We start from the raw sequence: 12,106 nt of genomic DNA on the forward strand, positions 1-12,106 counted from the left end.
CATCTAGGTTCTCCACCTCCTCTCCACAGTCAACAGACAGGCACATTAGGTTAATAATAATGTAATATTATTATAATGTAGTCCTGCGACAGATCAATGACCCTGCATGGATGAGCGGTAAAACCAATGGATAGAGAATCTGGTATTTCCCACCAGAATGCAAAACATTAAACCATAACTGAATGTCTCAAAGTAGGAACATGCTTGATCATACCCTGATGCAGGGTATTAAAGCAGAAGTAAGTGGTCCGGTCGTTTTCGCTAATGCTGCGTTCCAGGCAGGCTTTTGAAATCGTAAATTACATCTTCAAGTCACAACTTACGACTTTGTAGCGTTCCAGGCAACCCACTCGTGTTTTTCCGACCTGTTTTACCGGTGAAAGTCACTATAATGGCCACTCGTAACTTCCGACCGGTGAACTCGTACCAGATCGAACTGGTACGACTTCACGGTCGGAAAAATACGAGTTTCCTTGAACGCACCATAACAGTCCTCGTCCCTACGTCGCCACATTCACGGTGTCCCTTGGCTGCACACACAGCCCTGCATGCCGTTCTCTCTCCTCATTGGATAAAAACTGTAGGATACGATAAATGTTTTCTCCTCGGCTCAGAGCAGAGCAGAGTGACTGACAGACCCGTGTTTCGGTCCAAACACTCTATGTAAGTGATTGCTGTCGGAAGATATAACTATTTAAGACTTATATTAACACAAATATATCACTTACTTCTGCTTTAAACTTCAAAGTAAAAGCATCCTATGGTAGTATGTGAGCCACGGGTGAGGAACAGACAGTATTTTAATGTGTTAATAGCATTTGGCACATTAACATAATTGTCTCTCAATAAAACCCCATAAAGAGCAATTAGCCTAACATCTTGTGAAAATCTTATTTTCGCTCCACCTGCTGCAGGTGTATCTGTAAGACAGGACAGTGGCACACAGCCTGTCAGCGGTTATTATCCTTTAAAGAGGGGGTAAAAAAAATTGTGTTGATAAAAAAAAAGAAGAGTTGATAAGTGTGAGAGACAGAGTCCACCCTTGTTCACCACCAACAGCAGCAGCAAACTCATTCAACCCTCTCCTTGCATATAAGCAACTCCCCAGCGCGTGACGTGAATTCGGCGGGGGGCGGGGCCGAGTGTTTTTTTTTATGGTTTATTTGCACAATACCTCACTTCCTCGGTAGCTGCCATTGCTGTGTGGTGAGTGAGGCAAGGGGAGAAGAGAGAGGGGGATAGAGGGAGAGTGGCGAAGAACGACAGAGTCAGGGGGAGAGAGAGGGAGGGAGGGAGAGAGAGACAAGTGGAGGAGCTGAAGGGAAGAAGAAAACGGTAGCTGCCTCTGGAGGAAATAATAGCGAGGGGTGGAGGTGGTGGTGGTGGTGGTGGGGGCGACCTCGTAGCGGGAGGAAGCCGAGCTAGGAGGCAGGCAGAGAGGCAGCGCTGCTATGGCTCAGTCGGCTGCTAACGGTGTGGACCAGGATCTGGCCAGCAAGAGGCTGCACTCAAGGTAGGAGCCCTATGGGGAGGGAGTAGTAGCTACATCGGCAAACAAGGCGAGGAGAGGAGGAGGGGGGTCAGCCTCGTCGTAGCTAAGCTTGGTTGTTTGGTTAAAAAAACAAAACAAAATAAAAAATAAAAAAAGGGAGCGGCTGAAAGGAGGGAGAATAACAGCGGCTGCCAGTGCCAGCTCAAGGCTGTGCTGTGCTGAGGAGGAGCCAGGCTGCTGCTGCTGCTGCTGCTGCATGGGGGGAACTGGACCAGCCAGCCCCATGCAGCTCCTTGTGATTTAAAGCTCCAAGACCCAGCAGCCACGGACCGTCTCAGCCAGGCAGCCAGAGCCCGGTTCCAAGCCTCATTCCTGGCTCGGGTCATTGAGCTGCTGTGGCTGGAATGTGCAGACTGAGAGGAGCCTCAGATGAAGATGTTGGACCTGGGAGGGATAGCCTATAGGCAGCAGAAAGAGAGAGGGAGAGAGGGAGACAGTGGGGGTGGGGGGTGTCTGTCTACAGGTTGGACACGTTTGACAGATACACACATGGCTCTGGGGTTAGACGTGTGATGGAGAACACACACACACACACACACCATATGTGCAGGGTGATGTCAGCGATGTCACATGGACTCACCATGAACAACACAGATGGGTGGGGAAAATGATGTAGCAGCCTTTACTCCACGTTTGCATACTTTGGTGTGAATGTGATAACCAATCTCATCATTTGCAAAGGCCCTTTCTTTCTTTTTCTTGTATTATCTGTGTTTTTATTTAATTTGCATGTAATAAAACAGTTAAACTTTTAACCATCCCTCAAATGCCAGTCCCAACTTGTGTGAGATCCACTGTGGTATTCAGCTTTAAGGGACATAAGTATCTTCTATTCCCTAACAGGGCTTCAGCTTTAAGTACTTCTGATATTTTCTGTTTTAATCAATTACTCTATATGCACCGCCAGAAAATGGTTATAATTCATCACTGTGAGGAATTTAGTTGAATTATTGTATTCAACCAAGAGTTCACAATGCAAAAATAATCAGTTTGCAAAAAACAAAGCATCAAACTGTCACACATGAAGCTGAAAGCAAAGGTTGCCACACTTAGTCAGTTATTATGTGTCATACCATATCTCAGACATGATCGATCACACTTTGGTGAAAAGCTGTGAGAATGAAGCATCATCCCCTCTAACACTTGAGAAAAGAATGATGTAGCCTAACTTCATGCATGATGATGTTTTCTATAGGGATAACTGAGAGGCTATAAGTCTACAGATATTATGAGATAACATCACGTTGTTTCATTTGTTCAGGACATGTATGATATACAGTAGGCTACTTGAAGCCAGTTCAACCATTACTAAACTGACAAACATCTAGCAGCACAGAGTTAATGATTTCAAGTAACACTATGACATAACTCCCCCCTCCCTCTTTTAATTTTAAGGCCAAGTGTCTGTGACACAGAGCAGGGGGCCGGGAAACGTTAATAACTCTTGAGTTGTGAAGTGACATTCAAAAGCCCTGTGAGGTTTTTATGTCCCTGACACACACACACACACACACACACACACACTGAAAGATAAATACGAGTGAGTCACAGTGCTGGTTATGATCACATGGCCAGATCTGCCCTCTGTGATTGCTTTCTGTCTATTTTACAAACAGATAAAGTCAATACATAACCTTTCTACAGGGTTGTGGATATACAGTATTATCTGTATAGGGACTTTGACAACAAAGGATTCCTGTAAAATACCTATTCTATTGATTGGATATTGGTAGAGCGAACTGTGTCGTCGCTGGAGGCAACTTGAAAGAAGTATTTTACAACTTTACGTGTCCACATGGAACTGGCTCTATTAAATCATATTGTGCTCTTCTTTGGACTCTCAACTCAAGAGTGGCACCACAGTTGAAGAGACTAAATTGTGAATCCTATTAATGAATGTTTAATGTTGGAACATTTTTAAAGGCAGGATTTGACAGAACCCAGGTCTTTCACAAAGCCATTGGGATGTGCCGTTAGATCGCACACGCATCAATTTCCATTTTCATGCAGACGACACCAAAGTTTATCTCAGCCGTGGCCCGTGACCCCAATAATGTCAATGATTTTCATTTATGAAATGTGAACACAGGCATACCAGGGTTTTCTGCTCTCATTTTATCGCCTCACAGTAGAAACATTAGTGTTTAATTGACAGTAACAGCCATCAAATCTCTCATACGGTCATGCTTCTCTCAATTTAGTCAGATAATTTATCTACCAAATTAATTAATGGATTAAAATTAATCTAAGTGGTCCAGTTAATCAATTTTCTCTCAAAAATTGATTTCCTTTATAATTAATTCATTCCAAAATTAATTAAACATCGGCCAAAAACCTTGAAATAGTCATTCGTGCTTTTGTCTCATCATCATCTTCATGATGTCTTCTCTCCTATCTATCAGTAAATCTTCAACACAGATGTCAGGTATCAGAAAACCAAAACTCCTAGAGGAGATTAGGAAGGCTAAGTCCATCTCTTCATCCTCTTAAAATGCAATTTTATAGCCGGTCTTCCTAGTAGATTACAATATTGCTATTATGTTTAGGTTGAAATTGTGATCACTTATTGCTATTGTTCTGTTTTATTGTTTTGTTTTATTGATGGTGCTGTTGTTCACATTGTTTTTATAAGAAACACTTTCATGAATGTTGTCCTTGCCGCTGAAACACCATGGAACTTTGCTTTCAGGTGCCATATAAATACATTTTAGCTTTTATTAAAGTTAAAGTAAATATTTCTTAACTTTTTGCTGTGACCATAATAGACAATGCTGCCCCATTTCCATCATGCTATTAACCCCGTTCACCCTGCTGTCAGTGGTGCACCACCGACAGCAGGGTGAAGAGCCAAGGGAAACAAAATCAGGGAGAATAAAATGAACTTTTACAAGAGAATGCGACAAAAGAAGAAAGAAGGAGACAGCCCTGCTGTAACTGAAAGAGACATGCGGTGCAAGAGGAGAAAACATTCCTAGAGAGTTTCTCTTTGGTTTCCCTGACAACTAGCTGTGGCACTCTGTAATTATGGCTGGATTACCAGCGCAGAGTTTCTTAGCGAAGCCAAGACTCTTGGGAACAGTCGTGCAGAACCCTGAGGATGGAACAAGGATCTGTGAATTTAGGAGGAACTTCTCTTTCTTTAGAAACATTTGATTAAAAGCCATCAGGCTTTGGGTCACATCTCATATTCAGGCCGTGGTTTCATATCTGAACATTATCATTCATAATTGCACTGTTTATTACTGATGTCTGCCTTTATGACTTATCCTGCTCCGTTAACTATACTGACAGTAATGTGGGGCATTTTATGAGGTGGATACATCACACTAATTAAAAAAGAAAACAGATACACTGTAATGTGATGCAGGGCACAGTTGCAGGCAGTAAATGTATTGAAGTATCACCTGGGAACACAAAGACTACAGACTAGGATGCACAGATTAATGCTAATTTGGGTTTGTGTCATTCTGGAGGAGGCAATGTTTGGCTTTACGCAAGTTTTTCTTAGGTTAAGTTGTTAAAAGTGAAAAGAGTAGGTAAAATGTGTATTTTGCTGACTTTTTGTACAAGTTGCTCTTATTTTGCACGTACATTTTCAACATCTTGAACGAGATGCCATTGCCATCATAACCGTAGTGCATTGTCCTGCTCTGTGTTGTTGCATCCTTAACCCGAAACATAAGTTTGTCATAAACACGATCCCCTCATATTTATGTCATGATTTACACATTGCCATTCACCTCTTGACAAAGGCTCATTGTTCATGTTCTGCTTTCTCTCTGCAAGCTCAAACCTGAGACATGGAATAGTTCAGCTTACACACAAAACCTCACTCCGACCCCTCTAACTTCCTTTCTGAAACCTGTCCAATGTGCTACATGTACTACTCGGTGCTGCCATGGTAACAGCGCTGGGAGGCTGTCTCTTGTAGACCACAGGCAAGCTATTATGGGATGAGTGTCTACCAAACAGACCAATTAGAGTGGTAATCAGAGGAGAGAAAGGCGGACTGCACCAATCCATTCTTCCTCTGACCGCAAAAGACGGCAAGAATGAAAGTCACTGTAAAAAATAATCTCATACAGGCTAAAGCATGTTCTGCATTTGAATTGTCTCTTTGCTTCACACTTTTTTTTAAATCTGAAGACCATAATGCCTTTTTTAAGTCCAAACTCAGACTTGGCCTTTCTGACTTTGGTAAGTGATGATACAGTGTCCTCTGACTTGCTGAAGTTTAAAGTCATGTCGTCAGGCCTTCTTAAGGCTACACCCATTTTCCACAAACTACTTTCCAGTTCATTGGTGGTTTACAGAAGCCCCTTCACCATCTCTCCTCCACCTCAGTCTCTGTCCTTCAGCTGTCACAACAGCCCTGTAGCTACCTACCTCCACTATACTTTATTTTTGTCACTGCCAAACTCTAACATCAACAATTGACTTGATAGATCATTCCTCTTGTATTCCCTGCATTCAATCCTGTTGAGGGATCTGGGAGGTTCGGGAGTTTATTGAAGTAGTTGCTGCTGTTGAGACCTTTTGTTCAACACCAAGTAGATGACCTCAGTCATTCTCATTGACTGTTATCTGTGATGATAAGCAATCCTTTCTTTCTCTTTCTCGCATTGATGGCTTTCATCCGTTACTGCTAGCCCTTCAAAAAGATGTTTGGAGAGCATTTTGCTCCAGGACTCGGCCAAGACTCTCCAACAGCGGCAAGAGTCATTTGTTCTGACTGAGGAAGGCAGTGGGTCATTATTTCACTTTAATATTGCCAGTGAAGACGGGGAGAATGGTGGCCTAGGGTGATAAGATAGTATACTGTGAGACTGTTACACACTCTTTATAAGGCCACTGTGGGTCATGCTTCAATTTAGAATATCCAATATTATATATTTCTATCTAGTTATTTAAATCCATTAACAGTTTCTCATCTGATTATGTCCTACATCAGTTTCATATATATATATATATGGAGGACAGATTACTTTTTTCCATGTCGCCCACGCACCCCTAGAGAGCGATACAAGCAACAAAGGAAAGAAACGACCCGGCGGTGAACACTCCCATGGCGAGTTATATGTAAGGTCAAGTGATTTTCCTGCCAGATCAAAGGGGAGATGGTTCTCTCTGCTACCGCTGCAGCCTGTGTGTGGTTTTTGAGAGAAGTCGTAGCACAAGCCCTTTTTCAGAGAAGGAAAGCACATGTGTAAATAATAAAGTTAACGATGGCTTGAATTCCATTTAACTGGAGCCAGATTATGGTCTATGGTGGCTCACACACTGTCAAGACTGACTGGGACACTTGAATAGAGCTTGAAATATTAGATTAGTAATGTATCTGTAGTTGTTATATTATGTGTTGTGTGTAGGGCCTTATACAACATTTAAATAATGGCTTACATTTATATAGCGCTTTCCAAGATACCCAAAGTGCTTTACAGAAACCATTATTCACTCATACAACATTTAAGTTTATCAACAAGGAAAAAGACAAATATCTTTAACACAAATGAAGAGTTGCCATTTCTAAATCACTTAGATTTTTAGTAAGAGTAATTGAATGTGTATGTGCATGCAGTGTTGTCATGTTTAGCCTCACCTGGTCGGCTGCTCCTCACCTCGTCTTATTTGTTGTGACCTAATAATGTTTCTGCCTGTGTCAGCAGATAGTTGGATTAGTCTGGGCCACTCACTGGGCTTTGCTGGTCTCTAGTAAGGAGGTGCAGGTTACTGGATTAGTCATTCTCTCTCTCTCTCCGTGTCTCCCATTGGGGCATTGGTCGAGCTTAGAGGTATTGCACCCGCTTTGTCGTCACCGACTGTCCCCCTGCTGTCACCCAGAATGTTCCCATACATTCTCTACCTTCCTCTTTTTAAAACGTGGCTCTACAATGACAGGACACAACAATGGATATTGCTGTCACAGTTGAGGACAGGTTGAAGAGGATTAAAAAGAGGGCGCACAACATATTTCAGTTGGGGATAGTAAGAAATCGAATGACATAACAGCAGCTGATGTCTCAACCAAGTGATTACGTCTACTTGGATGAATGAAAAATGACCTCTTGTAGACCTTTGATCAACATGCGTGTGCTGAAAAAGTACGTTTGTAACCGGATCTGCTCTTTTGTGGAATTTTCAACAATTCCCTTCTGACTGTCTCGGCTTCGGGAGAAGAGAGTCCACCATTCAGTTTGTGGAACATTTTGGAGGACTTGAAAAGCAGATGTGATTCTTGGCTGGTTTGCGGACGGTTGTGTGCAACTTCCAGCTGGAGTGCGTCCAGGTTTTGCAGCAACGTTGCTGACATTGTGGATTCTGTTGGGAGTTATTTAGTGGACAATATGGACTTCATATATCTGCAAATTCCTTCTGGATGAGTTGTATCTCCTGATGTCACGAAAAATCAAGGCGGTGTGTTATCAGTGATACCACTACTGCTCATTTCTCAAGGTTTTTGACCCAGCTAGCTCTCGTTTTGCCTTCGTCCTCATGGCTGCTGGTCCTTGCCCCCTGACTGGGGCAGAGAGAGCTATGTGTAGACTGGTCCACCGTGGACCCCGACCTCAGGCCATGCTCAGGCCTTTACACTTGGAGCTGCAGGAGTATGTGGACAAAACACGAACCAAGCAAAAACACAGGTACTGCTGGAGCCCTGAAGAGGACTGATTCTGTTGCTTGGTTTGGCAAAACCAAATGACCACGTTAAGCCATTCTTATTCCAGATCAGGAAAGGTTATGAAAAATCTGACCAAAAGATCATTATGGTGATGTAAATTACTGTTACTGGTCATAATTAATTATTTTGGTTCAGAAAAAGTGTGTACAGTATATTAATTCAGATGCTGGTAAGTAGGATGATGGGCGAATTTGCATATACATTTTCACCTGCTTACAAAAAAGTAACAAAATACAAGCACCATGATGGTATACAACTCTTTAATGTAACTTTATAGTGGTGCCTTTTGTAAAACTGATTAGATTTAAGGATAATCCTGACTTAACTCTACATTTTAGTACCTTATCTGGAATTTGGAGATTGGCTGGTCTTTACTTTATCCTGGATTATACAATGAATCTGGGATGTATACTTTCTGGATACAATTCACTGATGAGATGAGACCTTGTCGTACTCGCTGTGTACTGCACAATGTGAGCCAGATTCATTTCATTCAGGACCTACTGTACGTGGTCACACGTGCCGACTCGCATCACATGCAGAAATCTCATGTTGAAAGTCCTTTCATGAGATATCTTCGTGAAATAATCAACTTGTCAATAGACACAAATTTAACATCTCTCTTGCATTCTCCCGAGCTGGCGTCCTTGATCCAGCAGTTGCTGTGGTAACTGAGGCACGGTTGGAAGCCTTTTCACTCAACTCAGTTTTGATAATCATTCCCTGCATGTGTGGCATATGTAACTGTACATCAGAATAACAATGTTGGTGAGCTGAGACACACATGGATCAACAGGTGTTGATACAGGACAGCACTGATTTACTGATTTTTTCAAACTCCAAAAAGTCTGAAGAGCCGCGCCGTGTCATCAGCCCGATGCAGATAATTGTTAATGCAATGTGCATCATTATAAAGCTGTCTTTATGAGCAGTTCAACACCTTTTCAAGGTGCTACTCTTGCTGCTAAGATTCAGTTGCTTAGGCAACAAACCATAGATATGGCTACAGATCTTGTTGCTATAGTGATACTGTCCAATTTGCTCCTCACGGTAATAAGAAGTCGTGGCCATGATATATTATAAAATGTGTACATTGTTCTCCCTCTGACAAAGCTCACGTGTTTTTCTCTGTGTGTAACAGGATGGAGGCCTCTTGCCTGGAGTTGGCGTTGGAAGGAGAGCGGCTGTGCAAGGCCGGAGACTTCAAAGGAGGGACGGCGTTTTTTGAGGCAGCCGTCCAGGTCGGAACAGAAGACCTGAAGACCCTCAGTGCCATCTACAGCCAGCTGGGCAACGCTTACTTCTACCTCAAGGAGTACAGCAAAGCCCTGGAGTACCACAAACATGACCTTACCTTAGCCAGGTGAGCTGCGCCCTTTAATAATCTATTGTTTGTTTTCAACACAGCTCCCAGCCATGAAGAGAGGCACACGTTTATTTAACCCAGCATTCCACAGCAGACGCCAAATTGACCTTGTTTTATATAGATTGCTATGAACTGAAGTCATTAATTTCAAATGGAATTGTCTTTATTTAATTCAGATATTTTGTTTATGTTTTTTTTTATCAATAAATAATATCCACCTTTTTGCCGGCTTCATTGTAAACAAATGCACATGGCCAGGTGGAGGGTTAGCAAAACAGCGGTTGAATAGTTTCCCTTCAAATTAATGATTAACCATTGTCCTACCTGCACTCCCAACTCGTCAACATAGTGACGAACGGGCAGCAGCTGCAGGGACAACCTCAGTCATTATTATATATGATTGCCATAATTTTCCAGAGAGAGTTAATGTCACAATTTTCCAGCATAACATTTGGGAAGGCTTAGCCTTCCCTAGCCTCCATTACGTGCCACCCATGCATAAGAGCACAAACCACCAGACTCATAAACAGCTTCTTTCCCACAGTCATTCAGACCCTCAATGCACTATAAACCGTCACTTCATCTTTCTCTTTTCTTTATGAACTACCCACTCATGCATATTTTATTGTGTTTTTAACTCTTCATAATTTATTATTTATTATTTATACACTTCATTTGCATTTGTATGTGTATGGTTGTGTTCTTTTTATGTTCAAGGTGCCTGTCGGAGACCACCCAAAGTTTGTCGTTTTTACACAATGACAATAAGGTGTCTGTCTATCTATCAGTCTATCTATATATCACTCCAGTCAACACATACTACAGAGTAGCTCTACTCAGTGATGATCAGGTTACAAGTATGTAGGAATGATATGCAAATGCGCTCTTGGCTTTGTTGTACAGACAGTCTCAGAGGAGAAGGATCCACGTCACCCTCTGCAACAGACTTTGTTTACTTAATCAGATCCACAAAGAAAATCAGGGATTTTTCTTTCAACAACATTTTAGTCAGACAATTAGAATTCCAAGAAAAAGTGAGGGGACTTTCATATAGTAACAGTCAACAGATACCAGCTGGATATTTAGCTTGTAGGAGTAATCCGCTCCCCTGCAGTGAGTGCAGCTGGTGCTTCAGCAGGGAAGTGATTAAAGACCCTGGGGAGATTTACCTTGTTACATTACAGTCTCACCAGGGCCACCGGGACCTGGTCCTAGAAAGTACTGTAAGCAGCCAATTAAAAAAAACATACTCCCTAATGAACCTTGTTACATTAATGAGTGGTATTTAACTTTAAGTGAACGTTAACATTTTCTTTACTCCTGTGACTTAACTCCTCCTTCGCTCTCTCAGAACAATAGGAGACAGGATCGGAGAAGGGAAAGCCAGTGGAAACCTTGGCAACACGTTAAAAGTGTTGGGGCGCTTTGATGAGGCTGTCGTGTGCTGTCAAAGACATCTGGATATTTCTCAAGAGCAAGGAGACAAGGTAACATGCATGTTTTGTGTCTGAATATGTTTTGTCACTGAACAACCTTCATCCTTTTTGACATGTTTTGTACCTTCTGTGTATGGAGGACCACAGGGGACACATCAATTGAAAATAGGAATTTCAAAAAGGATATGAAAAAGCAACTTTAAAAAACACCATTTAGAAAATACACTATTGAATTCCCAAATGAATAACCAAATTTCAAAACTGATTTCAAAATGCATTTTGAAACAGAAATATAAGAAATAACTGGATTTGCAAGCTGAAGTAGAAAATACAACTTTTAATCAGTCTTTTAAAGTGAAATTCCATTTTCTATTTGGATTTCTATTTCCTAATTGCATTTTCAAATCAGATTTGAAAATGGATTTTCTAAATCAACCTTTGAAAGGCAGTGTCCCTTCTGCTTCTCATTCAATAGTGTATTTTCTAAATGGTGTTTTAAATGACTGTTTTAAAGTTGCTTTTTCAAATCCTTTTTGAAATTCCTTTTTAATTGATCTTTCCACTGTGGTCCTCCAATCCATATCAGTGTCTTTATTTTCTGTCTGTAGGTGGGAGAGGCCAGAGCACTGTACAACATTGGGAACGTGTTCCATGCCAAGGGCAAACAGCAGTTATGGGGCTGCACGCAGGAACCAGGGGACCTGCCTCCTGACGTCAGAGACACACTGCAGAGGGCCACGGGCTTTTACGAGTATGTTTAGTTGACAGTGTAAAGAACACACATACGCACAACAGATGGATGTTCACACCGGAAAATCAGTTACACTTATAGACAGTTTACCTACATCTATGTGTCAATATTGATTTAAATGCAATTAAATATTGATATGTATGTATAATAAATGACAGAAATGTAATTTCAATTAGCAAACAATGCTGCTTTGATGCCAACTTTTTCTCAGTCTCTGGCTGCTTGATGTGTCTGCCTTGCACATCTGGATTAGCATTCCTCAGCTATTTTTACCTGCAGATTTTGACTTGTATTTCAGCGCCAGCCTTGGCTGCACCACCCT

At 41.8% G+C, this 12,106-nt stretch overlaps 1 protein-coding gene across 2 annotated transcripts in view; it reads left to right on the top strand.

The window, feature by feature from the left end:
- Positions 1-12,106, top strand: part of gpsm1b (G protein signaling modulator 1b) — a 51,776-nt gene that overhangs the window by 25,440 nt on the left and 14,230 nt on the right. Inside the window, exons 1-4 of one of the 2 annotated variants that reach the window (XM_083984157.1) lie at positions 1,224-1,513; positions 9,373-9,594; positions 10,949-11,084; positions 11,642-11,784. In XM_083984157.1, coding sequence (XP_083840283.1) covers positions 1,452-1,513; positions 9,373-9,594; positions 10,949-11,084; positions 11,642-11,784 — 563 coding nt within the window. In that variant the 5' untranslated portion in view covers positions 1,224-1,451. Of the gene's footprint in view, positions 1-1,223; positions 1,514-9,372; positions 9,595-10,948; positions 11,085-11,641; positions 11,785-12,106 lie in introns of those variants that run through there. The other variant, XM_083984156.1, reaches the window with a different exon arrangement.

This window comes from Trachurus trachurus, assembly GCF_905171665.1.
Source record: "Trachurus trachurus genome assembly, chromosome: 12".
NCBI classification, from domain to species: domain Eukaryota; kingdom Metazoa; phylum Chordata; class Actinopteri; order Carangiformes; family Carangidae; genus Trachurus; species Trachurus trachurus.